This window comes from Leopardus geoffroyi, chromosome B2 (genome assembly GCF_018350155.1).
Source record: "Leopardus geoffroyi isolate Oge1 chromosome B2, O.geoffroyi_Oge1_pat1.0, whole genome shotgun sequence".
NCBI classification, from domain to species: domain Eukaryota; kingdom Metazoa; phylum Chordata; class Mammalia; order Carnivora; family Felidae; genus Leopardus; species Leopardus geoffroyi.
In genome coordinates, this window is record NC_059332.1 from 79,642,107 (window position 1) to 79,667,321 (window position 25,215).

Sequence of the window (25,215 nt, forward strand, 5' to 3'; positions counted from 1 at the left end):
TTTTATGTCCTCTATTCAGGCTCAGCCTTTTCTCAAAAATCCTTGTTTTTCAAAGCACAAAAATATATGTTATTTACACAGGTAGAAAGGAATTTGAACTCATACCCCTCAACTGGAACAAGAAACAACTCATGGAGCCAAGACACAAATGTGAGGAAAAATCAGAAAACTAAACAAAAAACATAAAACAAATTTTATAGGCCTATAAGAAAATATTAACAAAAAGTTATAATAACAAGAAAGGATGATCTCAAACTGTCCCTTTATATTACTACTTTAAAGTTCATAACATTATTCCACTTCTTACATGAAAGCCTAGATGGAATCTAGGATTCAACCCTTAAGTAATATTACTATAAAAACAATGTTTGATGAAAGATTGAACACTTTCCCTCAAAGATCATAAATAAGGCATGGAGGTCTGTTCTCACCATTTCTATTCAACTCTGTGTGTAGGCTTTAGTCAATGTAGTAAGGCAAGAAAAAGCAGTAAAAAGCATCCAGATCAGAAAGAAAGAAGGAAAACTGTCTTTTATAGTAGATGGCATAATCATTTATGTAGAAAATCCTATGAATATGCAAAAAAGGACTAGAATGATTGAGTATAGTAAAACTGCAGGATTTAAAGTAAACACATAAAAATCTTTTTATATACTAGCAATGAACAATCAGAAATTGAAATAAAAAATATCTCTATGGTCAATGTCAAAGCAATTACTGCCTCTATTTTCTTCCAGGAGTTTTATGGTTTCAGGCCTCACATTTAGGTCTTTAATCCATTTTGAGTTTTTTTTGTGTGTCGGGTGGAAGAAAGTGGTTCAGTTTCATTATTCCACATGTAGTTGTCCAGTTTTCCCAACACATCTGTTGAAGAGACTTGTCTTTTCCCATTGTATATTCTTGTCTCTTCTGTATTAAATTGATCATATAAGCATGGGTTTATTTCCAGGCTCTCTATTCTGTTCCACTGATCTGTGTCTACTTTTGTACCAGTAGTATCCTGTTTTGATTACTACAGCTTTGTAGTATATCTTAAAATCTGGGATTGTGATACTTCCAGCTTTGTTAAATTTCTCTAGATTGCTTTGGCTATTTGGGGTCTTTTGTGATTCCATACAAATTTTAGTAATATTTTTTCTAGTTCTATAAAAAATTCTGTTGGTATTTTGAGAGGGATTACAGCAAAATAACAAGCTTTTGCACACTAAGGAAACCATCAACAAAACAAAAAGGCAACCTTTCACTGTTGGCAAAAATGCAAACTGATACAGTCACTATGGAAAACTGTGGAAGTTCGTCAAAAATTTAAAAGCAGAATTACCATATGATCCAGTAATTTTACTACTGGGTATTTACCCAAAGAAAATAAAAACACTAATTCGAAAAGATATATACATCCCTATATTTATCACAGCATTATGAAAGCAACCAAGTGCCTATCAACAAACGAATGGATAAAGAAAATGTGGTGTATACACACATACACCACACACACACACACACACACACACACACACACACACACACACACTGGAATATTACTCAGCCATAAAATGAATGAGATCTTGCCACTGCCATCTGCAACAACATGGATAGACCTAGAAGATATTTTGCTAAGTGAAGTAAGTCACAGAAAGACAAATGCCAAATGATTTTATTCTTATGTGGAATTTAAGAAACAAATGAATAAACAAAGAAAAAAAAAGAAACAAACAAAAACCCAGACTCTTAAATACAGAGAACAAACTGGTGGTTGCCAGAGGCGAGGTGGGGGAATGGGGATGGAAGGAGTGAAATAGATAAAAGGGACTAAGAGTACACTTATTGTGATAAGCATTGAGTAATGTACAGCACAGGTGAATAATTATATTGTACACCTGAAATGAACATACGATTGTATGTTAATAATATTTCAACTAAAAACAAAAACCCCTTTTTTCCTGCATTAATTGTAAACAAAAATTATGCAAAAAAATCTTTATAAAAATGTTAAAAAAACACTTTTATAACACCACAAATATAAAATATTTGTGGATAAATCTATGAAAAATGAAAAAGTTCAATTTAATAAAACAAAATACTGTTGAGGAATATTAAAGATTTAAATAAATGGAGAAATATGTGGTCTTCACGAATTAAAAGATTCAGTATTGTTAACATATCATTTCACCTCAAATTGATCTATAGATTTAACATGATACAAGTTAAAATTCTAGTGGGCATTTTTAGAGAATTTGGCATTTTAAAATTTGTATGGAAATTAAAGGAACCTAATTAGTCAAACAACTTTGGAAAAGAACAAGGTTGGAGGATTTACCCTACCTGTCTCCATGACTTATTATAGAGACACAATAATCAAGATAGTGTGGTATTGGCGGTGGGGTAGACACGAAAATCAATGGAACAGAATAGAGTCCAGAAATAGATTCGCACACACATAGTCAACTGATTTTCAACAAAGATGCAAAGACAATTCAGTAGTGGCAAGAATAGTTTTTTAAAAAATGGTTTTGGAATAACTGGATATCCACATGCCAAAAAGATGGGGGGTTCGACATTCCTCTATACCTTGAACTTTGAATCTTATATTAAAATTAACGCAAATAGATATTACATCTAAATGTAAAATCTAAAACCGTAATGATTCCAGAATACAAAGGAGAAAAATCTTTGTAACTTTGGTTAGGCAAACATTTCTTAGATCAGTACCAAAAGCATGAGCCATGGGGAAAAACTTATAAACATTAACATTAAGAACTCTGCTCTTTGAGAAGCCTGTTTAAGAGAATGAAAAGACAAGCCATAGCTGGGGGAAAAGCTGCAAATCTTAAATCTGATAAAGGACTTATATCCAGAAGATATAAGAATGCTCATAACTCAACAGTAAAAAAAGAGAAAAACAACCCAATTTAAAAAATGGCAAGATTTGAACATGCACTTCACTAGAGATGTACAGATGACAAGCACATGAGAAGATGCTCACCATTAGTAGCCATGACAGAAATGCAAAATAAAACTGTAGTGAAATACCACCCTGTAACCATAAGAATGACTAAAACAGCCATTGCAGGGAAATCTCACACCCTACTGGTGGGAAAACACTTGGGTTATTTCTTAAATATTAAATATACAACCGCCATTTAATCCAGCCATTTTCATCTTAGGTATTTACCCAAGAGAAATGAAAAGTATATATCCACACAGAGACTTGTATACAAATGCTCAGAGCAGCCAAAAAGTAGAAACAACCAAATGTCCATCCACAGGTGAAAGGATAAAGAAACTGTGCTATTACCATACAATGGAATACTACTGTAACAATAAAAAGAATGAGCTATTTGTAAGTGCAACAACATGGATGAATCTCAAAATAATTATGCTGCATCAAAGAGGCTGAGAGAGGAAAAGGAAGAGAGAGGGACAGGAGAAATACGGTCTAATTCCATTTATATAAAATTCTAGAAAATGCAAATTAGTCTATGATGACACAAATCAGATCAGTGGTTGCCTGGAGACTGGAAGGGAAAAAAGAAGGGCAGGAGTGAGGAATTTCAAAGAGGCACAAGGAAACTTTTAGGGGTGATGGATATGTTCCTTATGTTGACTACAGCGATGGTTTCACAAGTGTTAAGAAGTTCAAAATTTATCAAACTACACACTTTATATACTGCTTTGGCCAAATTTAACTCTACCATGGGCAAGAATATTAAAATAATCAATTCTTTGAAAAACTGAATTACTTCTTCAGCAGAAATATGCAAAAACAGTAATTCACATTCATATTTTTAGTATGTTGATAATTATTGGCAGGTGCCTGGTGGGTTCTGGACAAGTGAACTACACCTAAGAAAAGTATACTGGAAAACGAACAATCATACCTTGATTTGGGCAAAGGGTCTTTCATAACCTCCAACATAGAGCAGGCCAACGTTCTGAGGAAGTAACCTACAAAAAAAACAAAAACAAAAACAAAAAACCCACATTATTTTGAAAATACTCTTCCCTATATAAGAAGCTTGTATAACCAACAAAATTTGTATAACAGATAAGTAACATGAAAATTTAATATCTTTGCAATTATTCTGGTCTTTTGCACTATGGGATAGTAACTAGCGAAGGAATAATTCTTTTTTTTTTTTAACTAATTTGGAAACAGATTATCACAGGAGGTTACTTTATTTTTGTTTGTTTATCCAAGTAAATTAACATACAATGTTACATTAGGTTCAGGTATACAATATAACGATTCAACAATAATTCTTGTATTTCAGAAAATAGTGGTAAAGGCTGAGAATGGAAACTTCAGACGTAGAACAGTACGACATTTAGTAATTCTTGAAAATTACTATACGATGTCTCTGGAAAAAAGTGAAAATAAGTAAAGTATGTAGTTAAAATTCTATAAGGATTCAATTCAAGAAACACTACCTATACCATGTACTACAGGAGATAATACAAACCTAAATAATTCAGTCCCAAAATCTAACAGGAAAAACTAGACACATAAATAAATAACCCTTCCAAAAGGTGGTCTCTGATAAGTGCTACATAGATGTATTTGCCACTGCAAAGTAGTGATGTAAGAGGTACTTCCTATGGAGGGAGCTGGAAAAGTTCAAGTAGTTGGGATTTAGTTTAGTCTTAAAGGGTAGATAGGGCAAAGGGATGAATTTAAACAAAGCCCTGAAAATGCAGAAGATGTGAGACAAAAAGTGGACAAGTATGGCTACAATGAGGGATAATTTAGTTGAAGATGAAAAGTCAAATGATGTTTGGAATAGACCAAGAATGTCAAATGTCATTTCTTTATTTTATAAGCAGTATGGAGTCATATTTTTATAAGATGTAATTATTCTTATAAAAAAGTTCTTATAAAAAAATAAATGCATATGAAAATAAAAAGCAAACCATATAGAGAGTAAAAAAATAAATAACTAAAGGTTACCTTCCCTGCATCATCCTTTCCTTCCTATTTCTACTTCAAAGAGACCCATCATTCCTGACTGTATTAAACATTGTGAATGAAGAACCACAATCATTAGAACTGTGTTTGGGGAGTGTGCAGTGGCACAGGGTATGAGAAGAGTATAATTAAACATTCTTGTGAGTATCTCCTTTTTCTTTTATCATATCTTTTCTCAATGGACACTGTGAGTAAATGGACACAATTCCAGTTTTAACGTTACTATACATAAAGAATATGAAAAAAAAAAAAACTCGCCTGTACTCCTTGCTCAAAGCAACTAGGCCAAAATACATCTCCTCAGAGTCTAGGTAATTAAAGTTAATAGCCTTTTATGGCAGCAGGCAAAACAATTATCTCAAGGATAACTGTATATTCTACTGCATGAATCTGAGAATGAAACACTGAGTAGTATTCTAAAGTGAACAAAAGATTGCAAACTCCAAATTATCAAATGGAAAATTCTCAGTGTACTATATTGGTCTAATCATAAAAAACCAGAACACAAGATTATCATAACCACTCTTTTTTTTTTTCTTTTTTAATTTTAAAGAGAGTGAACCAAGGAGAGGGGCAAAGGGAGACAGAGAGAGGGGGAGGGGGAGGGGAGAGGGAGGGGGGAGAGAGAGAGAGAGAGAGAGAGAGAGAGAGAGAGAGTCTTAAGCAGGCTCCATGCTCAGTGCAGAGCCCGACATGGGGCTCAATCCCACAATCCTGGGATCATGACCTGAGCTGAAATCAAGAGTTGGAAACTCAGCCAGCTGAGCCACCCAGGCGCCCCTATCATAACCATCCTTTTAAATTTATCATTAGTGACTTCAAAACTCCTACTTAATTCCAAGATATGCATTTCTTCATATTTTAACTTCTCTGAACATTGGATGCCTCTGATATTCTGTGGTGTCTTATAATCATTGTCACCAGGTGACAGCTGTGAGATGGTTTTGCAGTTACCTTCCAATGACTCAGTCTAGGAAGGCTAAAAAAGGTTACTCTCAAAGTACCTTAGACTTCATGAAATAAGGTAGATATTTAATCTCCCAGGAATATCCTCTGCTCCTTGACATTCTTTAAAGGCCCAGAAAGCATTAAAGGTTATTAAAAGAATGTCACTAGATGATGAACACAATCCTGATTAAACCAAGTTAGCAAAAAGCTACTTAAGTTTAGAATATAAGTGATACTTGTAGTAATTCATTTTAGCAGGTTGTTGAAGGTCATAAACACGACTAAAGGGATTTGTTCACTGAATACAAGTAGAAAGCATCAGAAATGTCTCTGCCGTCAATTAACATATAAGGAATTAAATTCCTCACAAATCATTGCCAGTATCACAAATTTAATGTTAGTTATATATAGCAGTGGTAATTTATTTCCTATATAACAAATGTTCACAAAAACCTTAATAAACCCCCTTCAGAAGTAAGAATAGTCACTGTTCATACAAATAGATGCTAGAGAAAGAAGAGAGTAAAAGCTGGCTGACATTTAAAAATCAATATGCATCTAATTACTATGTATATGCATTTCAGGAAGCTTGCCAATATACCATTTAGGGTGTCTCCCTTCCTCCAAATTGCCTATCTAACAGCTAGCTACCTTTCCTTAAACAGGAGATTTCTCTAATGTATCAATTATGTAGCATATATATATGTTTCACTTTTTAAATACTGTTCTTTTTTCATTCATGTACCTATTATATACCACAGATTATATTACCACCACCAGATGAGTGGGTTTTAATATGTACCATAATCTGAAGGCCTGCTATGTGCAAAACAATGAACACTTTGAGACATTTTAAGATGGGGTATTTCTTTAACCATTTTACCTCTCAGAAAATTATTTTGCCCAATTGTATACATAATTATTGTCAAATAATAGGCACCGTTTTTTGGTGATAGAGTACTTGTGTATAATACAGCAATCACACATTTTAAATCCCCAGAGTAAGGCATTAATTCAGCACTCACATGTGCATTCACATTTATATGTTAAAATAGAAACTCTGACTCATTCAGTACCAGAAAATTGCTTTGCCCTTAAGTTATATGAACATCAACATAACCCTTATACAAATGCTAACAACTCCGGGGCGCCTGGGTGGCGCAGTCGGTTAAGCGTCCGACTTCAGCTCAGGTCACGATCTCGCGGTCCGTGAGTTCGAGCCCCGCGTCGGGCTCTGGGCTGGTGGCTCAGAGCCTGGAGCCTGCTTCCGATTCTGTGTCTCCCTCTCTCTCTGCCCCTCCCCCATTCATGCTCTGTCTCTCTCTGTCTCAAAAATAAATAAAAAACGTTAAAAAAAATTAAATAACAAATGCTAACAACTCCTAAAATATTTGCTTGTAACTAAATATTTCTATAGTGTGGCTATCAAAGGGGATGTTTTTGGAAAGTAGCAATAAGACAGGGGAAGTGGGGGGCTGGAGGAATGAGATGTACCCATTAGAGTTTTTGAAAAAGTAAACCTAGGCAAGACTAATGTTCATTTTGCTTCAACTTCCCAAATACAAATATTAACAAATACTTGTCCTGGAAAGAAAGATGAGAAGTTATTTCCAGAAAAGTTTCTCACATAAAGGAAAAATAAAACTTGTCAGGTAACAGAATGAACATTATTTAAAAGAACCTAATTCACCATAACCTAATGCTATATCTATATCAGATGTAAAAAAAAAACAAAACAAAACAAACAAAAAAACCTGCTTTAAAAGGAAACTGAGTCTATAATTGCTTCAAATTAAAAGTTAAAAAAGGAATCATTTTAAAATATGTAAGCTAAGTAACTCAAAATTAGCAGTTCTGTCTACAAGCCTTAATTACAATACCCCGATATATTTTTCATCTGCAACAAAATATCCTGAAAAAATTTACAGTATCTTTAACACTGATTTATATATCCTACATCTTACAGAAACAGCATCCAATGTATCTACTAGTAGGAAAATAGAGAATGCAAATGCACTTAATATGGTATCAATAGTGGCCTTTTGCATTTGAGAAAATGCATATTACTGAGAAGACCTCAATTATTCTCTAAGACTCCTCGTAGGATGTAAATAAAAGTAGCATATGCCGTTAGACCCAAAAAAAACTTGGATGAGCCAATGAGTAAGTTTATTATTATCTTTAGAGACTTTTCATAGCCTACACTTTTCTATTCTGGTTTATTTTCTAAACCTTAGTACAGGCTTAACAAATGCTCTAGACTTTTGTTTAAAAAAACAAAAACAAAAACAAAAACAAAATAAAACAAAACAAAACAAAACAAAAAAGCCAACCACCACCACACCACCAGTACCACGTTTATATAAAGAATCTGGGTCGCTGGGGTGGCTCAGTCAGTGGAGTGGGCTGACTCTTAATTTTGGCTCATGTTCATTTTGCTTCAACTTCCCAAATACAAATATTAACAAATACCTGTCCTGGAAAGAAAGATGAGAAGGGTTATGGAATTGAGCCCTGTATCAGGCTCTGTGCTGACAGTGTGAAGCCTGCTTCGGATTCTCTCTCTCTCTCCCTCTCTCTGCCCGTCCTCCACTTGCACATGCATGCTCTCTCTCTCCCAAAATAAATAAACATTAAAAAAAAAAAAAGAATCTGTATGTCAACAGAAATAAGTTACCTAAAAATGATGTTTGACTAAGTGAAATATACATTAAGTAAAATAAATAAAAGAAAAAATAAATAAGACTGGGGAAGGATAAATACTGAAGCAAACAACAGAAAGCTGCATCGTTTTGCAAAAGGATATAAGAAGAAATGTTGACCTACCAGTATTCAGAGAATAAATATATTTGTAACTATTTTATTGCCAGAAAAAAGTCAAGGTAAAAAATATTACTGAGGTAAAGCAAGATACCTCAGAATAATAACAGTTCAATTTGTCAAGAAATTTATATGCATTTAATAACCTAGCTACAAAATATGTAAAACAATTAACAGTGTACATGATGAAATTAAAGAAATCCACAATCACAGTCAGAATTTAAACTTTCCTCTCTCAGTAAATCATGGGAAAAAAACAGAGCACAAAAGCAGTAAGAATATGGAATAACTCAAGGTACCTGGGTGGCTCAGTCAGTTGAGTGTCCAACTCTTGATTTCAGCTCAAGTCATGACCTCATGGTTCATGGGATTGAGCCCTGCAATGCGGAGCCTGCATTGGATTCTCTCCCTCTCTCTCTGCCCATCCCCCACTCACACTCTCTATCTCACTCTCAAAATAAACAAACATAAAAAAAACTGTTAAAACAATAATATAGAAGAACTCAGCAACACCACTAACAAAAACATATAGGACACCATCCAACAGTTGCATGGATCACATGCATGGATCACAGAATATGCATACACAGAAACTGTATAAAAACTGGCAATATGCTGGACCATAAAGCAAATTTAAAAAATAACTTCCATTACAGTCTCTAAACACAAGATGTCAGTTAGAAGTCAAGAACATAAAAATAACCAGAAAATCCTCATCTCTAAAATGACAGAAATACATCAATAAATAATCTATATGACAGAAAGGAAATCCCAGAGGAAAATATTAAATATTTTTAACTAGATAACAAAATAAGAATATATCAAAACTTATGAGAGGGGCACCTCGTTAGCTCAGGTGGTTAAGCCTCCAATTCTTGATTTCAGCTCAAGTCATGATCTCATGGATCCTCCCACTGGAAACTGCACTGACAACAGAGAACCTGCTTGGGATTCTCTCTCTCTCTGCCTCTCTATCCCACTTGCACGCATACATACACTCACTCTTTCTCAAAATGAATAAACATTAAAAAAAAAAAAAACTTGTATAGCTAAATCCAACTTAGACAGAAATTTATAACCCAAATGTATATGCCAAAATTCAACCACCTTAAGAAATTAGAAAAATAGCACTAAATTAAACTTAAGGAAAATAGAAGAAAATAATAAGCAGAAATTCACGAATAGAAAACATACATTAGACAGGATTAAAAAGGTTTAAAGAAACTATTTCTTCTAAAAAAAAAAAAAAAAAAGGTTGAATTGATAAATCCCTAATGGAACTGACAAATAAAGCACAAATAATCACTATCAATGACAACACAAAGAACACAGCTACATATACCAAAGAATAATAAGAGGATATTATAAACACTTTTACACCAACAAGTCTGAAAACTGAGGCTAGAAAAACTTTTGGAAAAATACAATGTACTAATAAAACTGACACAAGAAAAAATAGAATATCTTAGTTGTCTTACTGTAAAAATTTTTTAGTGATCTCTAACAAAGAAAGCAAAAGATCTAGATGGATTCTTCACCAAATTCTACCAAGTATTTAAGGGAAAATTAATTCTAATTATACACATTTTTCCAGGAAATAGAAAAAGGAATATATTTGTATTTTACCAAGTCAGCATAACTGGCACTCAGACATGAAAATGCAATGTTGATCAACAGAGAATGAGAAGATAAGCCATAGACTAGGAAAAAAATATTTGCAAGACATATCTGAAAAAGAACTGCTACCAGAAATATTAAAGAGCCCTTAAATCTCAACAACAAGAAAATGAGCAACCTAATTTAAAAAAGGCCAAAGACCCAGACACCTTGCTGAAGATATATATGGCAAGTAAGCATACAAAAAGATGCTGAACATCACAAGTTATTAGGGAAATGAAAATTCAAATGAGCTACCACTCTCTACCTATTAGAATGACCAAAATCCAAAATACTGATACTGCCAAATGTTAGTGAAAATGTGGAACAAGAGCTGTCATGTATTGCCGGTGGGAATACAAAACAGTATAGCCACTCTGAAGAACAGTTTGGTAGTTTTCTATAAAACTAAACATATTCTTACCATATGATCCAGGATCATATTCCTTGGTATTTACTCAAATAAGTGAAAAACTTATGTCCACCTAAAAACCTAGCAGCGAGGTGATAATAACAGAAGAAACTATGTGCTAGAAAAGAGAGGATATATGGGAACTCTCTGTATTTTCTGCTCAATTTTTTGTAAACATAAAACAGTTCTAAAAATATTTTCTTTAAAAAATGCAATGGTGATAATACAAGAAAGAAAATGTATAGGTCCATTTCTCTCATGAACAAAAATGCAAAAAGGAGGAAGGAAAGCCCCATATTAATGAAGTGAAATAATTTATCATGTTAATGGATAGGAAATCTCAATGTTGAATATACTTAATGCAATGTTAATAATCCTGACAGAATCCTTCTGAGAAACTTGTTAAGGTCATTACAAAATAGACATGGGAAAGCAAAAGAACAAAAATATAAAAGATTTCCCTAAAAAAAAAGGATAGATTAAGAAGACTGGCTCCAATAACAAAAGTGTGGTATTAGCGTAGAGCGGGCAAGTGGACCAGTGGAATATAACAGATTCTGGAAAGAGATCTATACACACAAACACTTGATTTATTAAAGGTGAGACTGCAGGAAGTGCAGAAAAACCTTATAAGTGTTAGAAGGAAAACAAACCTGGCTAAATTCCCCTTTAATCTTAATATGACAAAAGAAAATATTGGTAAATCATACTATATAAAATTTTTAACCAACTATCAGGGCAAAACTAGCATAAGTAAAGTCAAAAGATACCCGACAAACTTTGAGAAAACATTTGCAACATACACCACAGGAAAGAAATGAATAATTCTATTATTAAAAACTCTCAAAAACTGAAGGGGAAAAGGGCCAAAAACCTGATGAAAAAAATGAGAAAAATAAATAAAAATACAAACACACACAAAAAGGACATTAAGAATATATAAAAATATACAGGGTGCCTGGGTGGCTCAGTCAGTTGAGCGTCCGACTTCGGCTCAAGTCATGATCTCGTAGTTCACGAGTTCAAGCCCCGTGTTGGGCTCTGTGCTGACAACTCAGAGCCTGGAGCCTGCTTCGGATTCTGTGTCTCTCTCCTTCTCTACCCCTCCCCTGCTTGTGCTCTCTCTTTCTCTCACTCTCAAAAATAAACAAACATTAAAAAATATATATTAAAATATTCAAACTTACTCATAATCAGAGAAATACATATTAAAACAGCCCTAAGATACCATTTCTCACCTATCAGATTGCCAAAAATTGAAACATATGGAGAATACATTCTCTTGGATAGGCTGGTAAAAACAAAAGGTCTCATAACCTGTTGCTGAAAAAGCAAACCAAAAAAAAGACTACGGCAATGCTTCTGCAAGGAAACTTGGCGAAATCTAACAAAATCACATATGTACTTAGCTTTTGACTGGGTAATCTCTCTTCTAACAATCTGCCTTGAAGACATGCGTCCAAAAATTGAAAAGTACAGATATACAAGGCTATTCATTACACACTATTGGTATGCAAAGTATTGGAACAGCCTAAATACACAGCATGGTAGTTATGGTAATCCACACAATGGAGTAATATGCAGCTGTAAGAAACAATGAGGAAGATCTTTATTTACTGATAGGGAGCTATTTCTAAGATATACTTACTGTTTAGCAAAAAAAAGAGAAAAGTACAAAAGGAGAGTATGTTATTCTTAATGTAAGAAAGAAAAAGTATTAGAAAATATTCATGTATCTGTTCATTTGTGCAAAAGGATTTCAGGAAAGCTAAAACAGACACTCAGGAGATTGTTTCCTTTAGGGGACAGGTTATTAGGGTGAATGAAGGGAAATTCCATGAGAATATCTTTTTGTAAATCATGACTATTATAACCATGATAGTGTTTCATACAACAAATAAATAAACAAGTAAGTAAACAATCAAAATTAATCAGAATGTTGAGGGAACCCAAAATGGAATAAAAATAACTGTATTACAAATGAATAACATCTGACATTAAGGGGGGATGGGGATGAAAACGGACTTAAACTAACTTCAAAAAACAGTATTTTGACTATATTTCATAGGGTTACAGATTGAAAGAACTGTACACAAATACAGTCCTTGAGCTAGTAAACTTCTTACTCACAAGGGTATGGGTTAGTAATTCTGAAAATGTTGCATGTATAGTAGGATTTAACAAACAAACGTTAAGGATAAGGAGATGCAGCTTTCTCACTGTACAGAGTTACATATAAGCAAAGGGGAAAAGCTAGAATTAATACTATGCTGTATTAGAATCAGACGTATTAGCAGGAATTCATAGCTTTTAATATATTCACAGATGGATAAAAAAATAAATATAAATGTGTGTATAGGTACATGTTAGTATATGATACATTCCTAACTCTGCCACCTGAGAGGGCTGTAATGACACTAAGCAGCAATAACTAGACCAAGGATCTAGATTTTTCTATCATTCACCACACACAAACACAAATAAACACTGGGGTCCTTGTAGAAATGGCTGATCCCCGGACTGAGAGAGGGAAAATATAAGAAGATCCTGGAACACCTTATAGAACTAGAAAGTAAAAAGTGCAGAAAAATAATGAGAATGTCAAAAAGACATAGGGGCCCCTGCGTGGCTTAGTCGGTTAAGCGTCAGACTCTTGGTTTCAGCTCAGATCATGATCTGATGGGTTCATGAGTTTCAGCACTGTGTCGGACTCTGTGCTGACAGTGCAGGGCCTACTTGTGATTATCTCTTCCCCTATCTATCTCTCCCCTGCTCATGCTCTTTCTTTCTCTCAAAATAAATAAACTAAAAAAAAAAAAAAAAAAAAAAGACACAGAAGCCAAACTGAAGAAGTTCTAAATAACCAAAGTCAAAATAGCAACATAAAATGACAGAGCTGGATTATAACCTACAAACTAAAATATTCTTAAATCCTTACTAATAAAAATAAACATATGAGAAGAGGGGACAGTTCTTCTTTAGAGTAAAATCCTCATTGATACATTGAAAAAAATGAGGGAAATTGAAATTCACCATTATTTGAAACATGCACCACATCAAAATTGAAAAACACAATAGTGATGATTGTTGTAGGCCAAAGCCACTGAAAGATATTAGAACTAGAAGATGAAAGTATGATGAGAAATCTGATATTTGCCTAGTCTCAAAGTTTCTCCCCAGAAAACACTTACTAAATCCAAAGAAAATATAGCAACTTTAGAGAAACCCAACAAAGTAACCAAACCTAACATCACAGTATTAAGATTTATCAACATGTCCCTCCCCGCTTCCCTAACATGCTCACTGAGGACACAATATCACTTCCATGGTGTTCCTGCCAAAAAACACAAAAAGGATCAAACTAAGGGACATTCTATAAAATATCAAACCAGTATTGACCAAAAAGTGTCAAGGTCATGAAAAACAAAAACGAAGTATTGTCACAGATTTGATTAAGGAGACATGAAAATTAAAAGCAATGTGGAATCCTAGAGGAGAAAAAGTGGGGAAATTGTCAAAATTAGAATAAGTAATTTGGTTAAGTTCATAGTACTGTACCAACATTTATTTCCTGATGTTGACAATATGGGAAAACAATGTGAGAGATATACAGGAATATTCTGCACTATTTTTGAACTTTTCCATATGCCTAAAATAATTTTAAAATAAAAAAATTTTTAGGGGCACCTAGGTGGCTCAGTCGGTTAAGCGTCCGACTTCGGCTCAGGTCATGATCTCACAGTCCGTGAGTTCGAGCCCTGCGTCGGGCTCTGTGCTGACAGCTCAGAGCCTGGAGCCCATTTCAGATTCTGTGTCTCCCTCTCTCTCTACCCCTCCCCTGTTCATACTCTGTCTCTCTCTGTCTCAAAAATAAATAAAAGTTAAAAAATTAAAAAAATATATTTTAATGTGTATTTATTTATTTTGAGAGAGAGAGTGTGCAAGCAGGGGAGGGGCAGAGAGAGAGAATCTCAAGCAGGCTCCATGCCACCAGCACAGGGTCCAATGTGGGGCTCAATCTCACAAACCATGAGATCATGACCCATGCTGAAGTCAAGAGTTGGATGCTTAACCAGCTGAGCCACCCAGGTACTCCTAAAATTTAAAGAAATATTTTAAAACATGTCATTTGAGACAACATGGATGGACTCAGAGGGTAAGTAAGCCAGACAGAGAAAGACACATACGACATGATTTCAAGTATATGTGGACTCTAAATGGGTGATGGATATTAAGAAGGGCACCTGTAATACTTTTAATACTGGGTATTATAAGTAAGTGATGAATCACTAAATTCTACTCCTGAAACTAATATTACACTATATGCTAACTAACTGGAATTTAAATAAAAACTTGAAACAGCAAATAAATAACAAACAAAACAAATGAACAAACAAATAAGAAAACAGATTCTTAAATACAGAAAACAAACTGATGGTTTGCCAGAGGGGAGGCAGGCTGGGCAATGGATAAAATAAATGAAGGAGATGAAGAGGTACAAACTTTCAGTTACAAATAAGTCATGGAGATGAAAAGTACAGCTCAGGTAATATAGTCAATAATACTGCAATAAGTGTTGGTTCATTATACTTATTGTGGTGAGTATTGAGTAATATGTAGAATTGTTGAAACAGTATGTTGTACACCTTATTAACACTGTCCATTATACTTCAAAAGGAAGGGAGAAGGAGGGAGGGAGGGAGGAAGGGAGGGAGGGAGGGAGGGAAGGAAGGAAGGAAGGAAGGAAGGAAGGAAGGAAGGAAGGAAGGAAGGAAGCCTGCCCTACCCCCATACCATACCCAAAAATTACCTCAAATGGACTGAAGAACTGAACGTTAAGAGCTGAAACCATAAAACATCTACAAGAAAACATTGAAGTAAGCTCCTAGACATCAGTCTTGGCAATGATTTTTTGACACCAAAAGCAAAGACCATAAAAGTAAAAATAAACTAGTGGAACTACATAAACTAAAAAGCTTCTGCATGGCAAAGGAAACTAAACAAAATGAAAAGGGAACCTACACAACAGGAGAAAGTATTTGTGAATTATGTATCTGATAAGGGGTTAATAACCAAAATATACAGAGAAGTCATACAATTCAACAGTCACACACACACACACACACACACACACACACACACACACACACACACTTAAAAAATGGGCAGAGGAACTAAATGACAAAAAATGGCCAACAGGTACAAGAAAAGGTGCTCAACAGCACTAAATTACCAGGGAAATGCAAATCAAAACCAAAATGAGATATCACACTTCACACCTATTACAATGGCTATTATAAAAAATAAATAAATAAAACTAAAACAAGAGATAACAAATGATGGAGAGAAGGCGGAGAAAAGAGAACCCTTATACACTGCTGGTGGAAATTTAAATTAGTACAGCCATTATGGAAAATAGCATGATGGTTCCTCGAAAATATTAAAAACAGAACTACCATGTAATCCAGCAATTCCACTTCTGGGTATATACCTGAAGGAAATGTCTCAAAGCGACACCTACACCCCCCATAGTTACTGCATCATTATTTTACAACAGCCAAGATATGGGAATGACCTCTGTGTCCACCAGTGGATGAATGGATAAAGAAAATGTGCTATGTATACAAAGTGGAATATTATTCAGCCATTACAAAAAGAAAGAAATCCTGCCAATTTCAACAACATAAACCTGGAGGACATTGTGTTAAATGAAATAAGTCCTACAGAGAAGACAAATAAATACGAGATGATCCCAAAGTATGCAGAATCTAAAACAAAACAAAACAAAACAAAACAAAACAAAACAAAACAAAAACCACCTTCCAGAAACAGAGAACAGATGTGTGGCTACCAGTGCTAGGAGCTGGGGGAAATGGGTGAGGGTAAAGTTACAAACTTCCAGTTACAAGATAAATAAGTTCTGCAGTTTGTGATGTACAGCATGGTGGCCAGAATTAATAATACTGTACTGTGTATTTGAAAGTTGCTAAGATATTAGATCTCAAAGTTCTCATCGTGAGAAAAACATTTTTGTAACTGTGAGGTGATGCATGTTAACTGAAGTTAACATAATAATCATTCACAAGATATACACATACCAAATCATTATGCAGTACACCTTAAAGTAATGCAATGTTATACGTTAATAATATCTCAAAACTAGGAGGAGGAGAAATGGCAATTTTTAAAAGAAGACATCATTAAGCTACTGAAAGAAGCTACTGAGTAGAAGAAATTTATAAACATGCATTATATCCTAAGTGGGGCACATGCATATCCTAGGACACAGCCATTCCAAGTTAGGTAGATACCCGTCAGACGTGTGTGTGTGTGTGTGTGTGTGTGTGTGTGTGTGTGTGTGTGTGTCCTAAAGCACACACAAATAATGTTTGACTGTATGGGTAATCACCCCAAATGCCATCTATCCAAATGCCTTTATATAATATGATGTTTTAGACAGTGTGAAATGTGATGTTTTAGAGAGAGTGTGAAAATGAATGAATTGCACACATTATGGATGAATTTCAAAATAATGACACTGAGCAAAAGAAGCCAAACCTAAAAGAACATAAGGTTGCATTTATGTAAGGTTCAGACAGGCAAAACCAAACTATGTTGTTTAGAGATCCAAACCTAAGTTATAAAAGTATAGAGAAGTACAAGGATGTAAGTCTGGATAATGGTTATCTTTGGTGTGAGGGATATGAGAAAGAGCATGCAGGAGGCATCCAGGATTTCAGAAATATTTTCTTCCTTGTCCTGGGTAGTGGTTAAATGGGTTCTGGCTACACAAAATTTCACAAAGCTGTACATTTAATTTGTTTTATGTACTTTTCTGTAATATTACCTTTCATAATGTAAGAGGTCTTTGTATAAAAAGCACAAAGAAAGAAAACAATATAAGCAATCAGTAAGAGGGTGAGAGTGACTCCTAAATGAGGGGTATAATATTAATTTGTAAATTAACATATTTTAATATTCCTGTATAAATAGATGAGTATTTTAAGAGATGAGCTCCTAGGGAATCCAAAAGTCACTCATCTCTTAGTACTCGAGCTACATATTCTATGGCATAAATAGGAAAACAGAACTCACATATCAGGCCATAATGGTATTTTAAGATTGAAAAAAGGAAATATAATTACATTAAAAATATATAGACACATTTTCTACTCCCAGCCAAGACTGAGTCACAAGAACTCCATTAGGCCCTACTCCCACTAAACAACTAAATATACAATGTTACACAACGTTTTTCAGAAACTGGACAAGAGATAGTACAGGTCAGTGGTACCTGAGAGAAGGAAAACAAAGGAAGTGATTCCCACCACTGTCACAGCTCACTACCTGGAGTTTTTGCACCACCATGCAAAAGGGGAGAATCCAGGCCTATAAAACCTAAAATATTTACTATCTGGTCCTTTAGAGAAAAAAATTGTCAACTCCTATCTAAAGAAATGAAAGTAGATGTCCACAAAAAGACTTGTACCCAACTTTCATAGTAGCTTTGTGCCTAACAGCCAAACACTAGAAACATTTCATATGCCCATCAACAGATAAATGGATAAATTGTGATACATCTATGTAATAAAATGCTATTTAGTAATAAAAAGAAATGGTTCATTGATAGGTTTAACAACATGGATGAATTTAATATTGAAAGAAATGAGGGGGAGCACATATTATATGCTCCTATTTATATAAATTCTAGAAAATGAATACTGAACAGCAGACTGGTGGTTGACAGAGAAGGGAGTGAGAAGAAGGACGAATTCGAAAGGGACAGGAGGAAATCTGGGAGGGTGATGGAAATTTTCATCACTTTATCCTGGGAGTGATTATTTTACGTGTAAAAATCAATCAAATTGCACCCTTCAACTGTGTGTAGTTTATTATATATCAATTTACTCCTTGATAAAGCTGTAAAAAAAATGTACAAACTTCACTTTCCAAATTCTGTTAAATATATTTAAAAAAGAAAGTCTACAACTGTTCACAGGCCATATAGCAAACTGAGTCTAAAAGTAAGTCTAAACTGATTATTTAGACTCTGATTTTTTCTTTTTTAAGTTTCTTTATTTTGAGAGACAGAGACAGTGTGAGTTGGGAAGGGGGAGAGGGAGAGAAAATCCCAAGCAGGCTCTGCACCCTCAGCGCAGGGTCCAATGTGGGGCTTGAACACACAAAAGTATGAGATCATGACCTTAGCCAAAACCAAGAGTAGGACACTTAACTGAGTCACCCAGGCACCCCTCTGATCATTCTAAATGAAGAGATCTGTTATTTGAAGAACTGTTTGTGTAAACATGAAGCAGAATCATATGAAAGGATCTTAACAGGGAAACCATTAAATACATATAGCTCCCTGCCTAGTTGGTTATCTAATGATCCTAAAAATTATTCTATGGCTTACTTAGACCTACAAAAGAAGAAATGGGAGAATGACTTATGCAGGAATTAGCCTCAAATCTAAACATCTGAAATCATGTGAATCACCATCATATCCATAAATGTTCATCTCCTTGACAATGACACCATGATGGATGGATGTGTAAAGCACATTTGTTAAAAGGTTAAATGGAATAAAACTTTCATTTCCTGTATTGGCAAACTCTGAATCTTATTTTATTTTTTTCCCTCTATTTTTGTTGTACTAGCTTGCCCTGTATACCTTTGGACAAGAATTTCATGGTGGAGTCCTCATTTTCCCCTGGGAAAATGTAGGAACATTATGGTAAGAAGCCATTTCTGCAGGAAAAGAAGTACAAAAGATGCTCTGGAGAGTAGAAACAGAGAAATTTACGCTGAGTGGATATAATTCACAATTCAATTTTTTCAGTCTAAATTATAGCACCATGTCACATGTTACCAGCTATTTCAATAATAGCTATGATCAATCAAAGAGAAAAATGTTGTTGTTGTTTTTTTTAAATCACAGACCCCAGAATGACTGAGATTGTTAGATTCCACACTGAAAAAAGAATTACTGCACATCTGAATTTCAGCCTCACTGAGCTCTTTACAAAATGCTGACATGTGAACTATAACCAAAAATACAGAGAACTGCCTAAGTATCTCATTGATAGAATACATATTAAATTGGCCTCCTCTCTGCTATTAATTTTAATTTCAATATTCCTTTAGTAAACATTATATACTTTACATATTAAAGTATAGATTACAGTAGGTACTGAATTATTATTTTTTCATTGCTAGGCATGTACTGGCAATCTTTATTTCTTAAAGTAATTAATTCATTTATCTTTTTCATGACTCTATAAAAATGAATCAGCCTATTCTGAGTTAGCTCAATAGACGGTTCCTCCTTAATTCATCAGTATGTTCTTTTGTTCAAAGTAACTACTGTAGTCACTACTGACTGAAGAGCTGGTAAAATAAAATAAAAGAACTTGAACTACCACAATTCATTTTATCCTTTATTGTGATATCTGTTCCAAATGTATTTTTAATTAATGATATAATACTAAAATTCTTTAAAAATTACTTCAAAATTTAAAATTACTGTCTAGAATGTTTAATTGCATGCAATTATTTTGCTTATAAATAACAATATTTATCCTTGATATATGCCTCAATCAACTAACAATTAAAAGTTAAAACGTGTGAGTTAGTTCAACCTCAATAATGTAACAACTATAATCAAGTAATCAAGACAAAGTTTCAGAATCTCGGGTACTGGGCTGATAAGAGGAAATCATGAAATGTCCCAAAGAAAGACACTTTCACCAGATAGTGCCATCAATGTTATAAAGCATGATAATTTTAACAGTTCTTAAAACGATTAATATAAATCAAATGTTACCTAACTAGGACCACATTGTATAAAAGACTTAAAGACCCCCATATCCTGATGGTTAGGCTAATTAGATTATCCCTGAAAAGTGAATAGAGGTTACCTAATAATCACAATATTTTTCCACTCACTTTTCCCATTCTATTAAGTGATTGATATGAATTCTTGAAATGGATTATGGTCATTACAACTTTAGAATATGTTCATCAGGAACATTATAGACAGTCATATAATGTTGTCTTTTCCTCAACCTAACCAGGCTTTCAGTATGACTTAAACAAGACATAGTTTAAAAGCCTATTTTTTTATGCATCAATAGTTATAGCAGTTATTCACAATAGGCAAAAAAGGTAGAAACAATCCATATGCCATAAAAAATTAATAAAGAAAATGTGGTACACACTACAATCTAATTATTATTCAGTCTTTTTAAAAAGAAATGAAATGCTGGGGGTGCCTGGGTGGCTCAGTCGGTTGAGCCTCCAACTTCAGTTCAGGTTCATGATCTCACGGTTTGTGAGTTCAAGCCCCACATCAGGCTCTGTGCTGACAGTTCAGACACAGGAGCCTGCTTAGGATTCTGTCTCCCTCTCTGCCCCTCCCCCACTTGTACTCTCTCTGTCTCTCAAAAATAAACAAACATTAAAAAAAATGGAATGAAATGCTGACATGCTACAACATGGATGAATCCTGATAACATTATGCTGAGTGAAATAAGCTAGCCACAATAGGATAAATGTATGATTCTACTTATATGAAGTGCCTAGCATAGTCAAGTTCATTGAGACAGAAAGTAAGACAGTGGTTAACAGGGACTAAGGTGAAGAAAGAATGGTGTGTTATTATTTAACGAGTACCCAAGTTTCTGTTTGGGATAATGAAAAAGTTCTAGAAATGGACATCGGTGATAGGTGCACAACATTGAGAATATACTTAATGTCACTGATTTGTACACTGAAAAATAATCACAATGGTACATTTTATGTTACACATATTTTATCACAATTTTTTCAAAAAAAACTTTTAAGTTTATTTATTTTGAGAGAGAGAGAGAGAGAGAGAGTAGGCAGTGGAGGGGCAGAGAGAGAAGGAGTGAGAGAATCCCAAGCAGGCTCTGTGCAATCAGCACAGAGCCTGATGTGGGGCTCGAACTCACAAACTGTGAGATCATGACTTAAGCTGAAACCAAGAGCCAGACGCTTAATCAACTGAACCACCCAGGTGCCCCCATCACAATTTTTAAAAGCCAAAAAATATCCATTCCTAAATATAAGTCTATCAATGACTTTAAACACTTTTCTCTTGATTCCCAAAGATTGTTCCAGACCTCCTCCTTTCTTCAAATCTCAAGCCCATCCTTTCATCACCAAAAAACACTTCCATTTCTCACTAAATGGAGAAGATCTAGTCTTGACCTAGAAGTTTATCCATCTTCCGTTCGTGTGTCTATACATATATTCTTAGCTTCTTGTCTCCATGCTAAAGCTCTCTAGTCCTCCATTTAGTCGATATCTTCCAAACTTTTAACACTTTCTCAAAGATCTGTAATCTTTTATTTTCTTCCACTCTTAACAAGAAGGGTTATAAGGTCAAAAATGGTAATTCTCAAGTTGAGCCAACTCAAAATCACTACAGTGTGGTAATATTTATGGAAGTAACCCACCTAAGAGAGATGACTCATGATGCTATGGAAATGGTGGCTTGAAATTATGGAGTAGGGCCGATTCCTAACTGTAGTGCTTATTAACTACATAGCTTTAGGCAACTCATTTAACTCTTTTTTAGCCTTTTTGTTGGGCAAATGGGTACAGCTTACTTCACAGAGATGTTCTGAGGATTAAATGAAATAATATATGTACTCAATGTCTATTAAATCAAAATCAGTTGAATGCATTAAATGACCAAAGTATACTCTCAAGATACATAACATTTTAAAAAGAAGAAAAAATTAATTGGCTTGTGTGAAATATATAAGTTTGTGGTTAATGACAAAGAGAAGAGTTTAAAAATATAAACCTGTCAGAATTCATATGGCACATGCATGTCCACATGTATGAAAAAGAAAAAGAGAGGCAGATGGTCAGAAGGGATAGAGACTGACATAATGCAAAGATAAGTTATCTGGATGCTAGAAAAGAATTTACTAACATGGAAAATCTGACTTTCCAAGTTCTACAGCTTGAATGATATCCTTCAGGGATCACCTAATCCTTTTTCTTTAATTACACAGACACAAGGCAATCTTTTGATGAGTAGTTAAGTTTCCTTAATTTCCAGTAGTTAGATTGGAAATGAGATACTGTAAATAGCAGGCCTAAATACGTCTGTACAGTTGACCCTTGCACAACATGGGTCTGAACAGCACGGATCCACTTACATGCTGATTTTTTTTCCAAAAAATACAGTATAGTGCTCTAAGTGTATTTTCTCTTATGATTTTCTTATAACATCTTCTCTGCCTTACCCTTACTACAAGAACGCAGGACATAATACATATAGCATACAAAATACATGTCAATCAACTGTTTATGTTATCAGTAAGGCTTCCAGTCAACAGTAGGCTGTAAGTTTTGGGGAGTCAAAACTTATACAAATATTTGACTGCATGAGGAGTTGCTACCCCAACCCCTGTGTTGTTCAGAGGTCAACTGTGTATTTGTGTGTGTGTGTGTGTGTGTGTGTGTGTGTGTGTGTGTGTATACACATATATACGTCATGATATATCATTATAAAATGGTACTAAAAACTACAAAAGCAATGATAATAATAATTATTGTTATTTATTGACAACATCAACATGAAAGACCATGTGCTAACTTAATTTTACATTACAGTGGTCTTCTCCTCCCTAGTATTAATTTTAATTTAGGACTGTCATTTAATCTTGCCAAAGAACCTCAAGAGTTCCATTATTATCCCCATTTAATAGATATGGAAGCGAACAGAAATGACTAATTTGCCTAAGGGCACACAACTTGTAAGAGGTAGAACTGGGAATCAAAATTCTCTTTCCTCTGCCTCTTCTTAATTTTCATGTTGTACAGGTACTGTTTTAATAACTAAAAAGTTTGGTTAAGGATAATTAATTACCCACAACATGATCAACTCCAACAGAAACAGTGTGGGGCTTGCAAAGCTCTATCCAACCTCTTCAAGTGTGCAGAGTATCTCTTCTATCAACATGGCCTACTTAAGAAGAGAAGGGGGAGAGGAAAGGCAACAACAAGGGAGGAGAATTAAGTCAAACCTGTATTCGTCTTGGCTCTCCCCCATCTTCTTTCTCCCTCTTTATGAAAACTGAATCATTTATTGTATATGCCAGACTTTGGGCCAGCTACCAAAGATACACAGACAGTGCCTGTATATAAGTCCCTCGGGAGCTTACATCCTTAAAGAGGCAACAGATTTGAAGTAGTTAAACTACAAGTAACTAAGACAAACTGGTAAGTCCTATTATAGACCCACATGAAATATGTATTGTGGTAATCTGAATACTAAAGACTTAAATTCTGAAAGTAGAAGGGAGCATGTTAAGTGGAAACCCACACACTGGTTTTTAGGGAATTCCTTTTGGATGCACTATAATTTCACACTGGAACCACTAACAGGAGCTTTCATAATTTAAGACTCTCTTATCAAACATCATGAAATGTCATCATATAAAATTTTGGATTAGAATCCCAAGTTTCTAGTACAGTGTACAGTGCCTGACACAAAGTGGGTGTGATCAATGGTTGCTTGCTAAGAAAAAACAAAAGTAAAAAAAGGGAAGAAAAAACGAAACAAAAAACAACACATACCTCCTTGGGGAAGAACTAACCACTGACAATATGCTTAAAAAAAAAATACTTGGAAAATGTAATACAGATTTTTAAATGAATGGATATAAAGCAAATTTATATGTAGATTAATTTGCTATAAAATATTTTGATATGCAAAACCAAACCTGACAGCTAAAGTTATAGCATGATCTGAACAAGATAAAGACTACCTGGTCTTAGGGAAATTTAAAGTAGGATTCCTACAAATGAGATGACACATAAGGCATAATAGAAATAATGAGGAAGCTTAACAGCTTCCTAAAAATCTTTAATTTAGTTTTAGAAAAATAAACCTGAGGTACTCATGCAAAATTAAAAAATGTTGCTGTGTTACAGCCTTAGCAGACTAAAACATCTGAAATTATCTGTGGCATAATAGCAAACATATATTACTTTGTAAATTCTCTAATTATGGCTAGTAGGGCCCAAGATACTTTATTTCTAAGGTCAAACGTAAATATTTTACTTCATTTCCTAAAGTTGGTTATTATTATCAATTCACAAGTTCAGAGCCTCCTTTCATTTTCTAGTAGGTGATACCAAAAACAGTTTGGGATTTAAAACAACCTCTTTTTAACACTAGAATTTCTGCTTCAGGTATCTGAATTGATTATATGTGAATTATTGGGATGGGAATGGGAGGAATGAGAATAGAGAAGGAAAAAAACAAAGTCAGGAGAACATAAGGGACACCAAAAATAAAAGAACTTCAGTTTACTAGCCAAGAAGTATTTTTTTTTAATCTGCTAATATTCCTTGACTCAAAAAAAAAAAAAAAAAG

The 25,215-nt window shown here is 34.3% G+C and overlaps 1 protein-coding gene across 1 annotated transcript in view; it reads right to left on the bottom strand.

Annotated features, from left to right (window-relative positions):
• Nucleotides 1–25,215, bottom strand: part of RNGTT (RNA guanylyltransferase and 5'-phosphatase) — a 314,555-nt gene that overhangs the window by 48,924 nt on the left and 240,416 nt on the right. Inside the window, exon 14 of the mRNA XM_045499002.1 lies at nucleotides 3,879–3,945. Coding sequence (XP_045354958.1) covers nucleotides 3,879–3,945 — 67 coding nt within the window. The remainder of the gene's footprint in view (nucleotides 1–3,878; nucleotides 3,946–25,215) is intronic.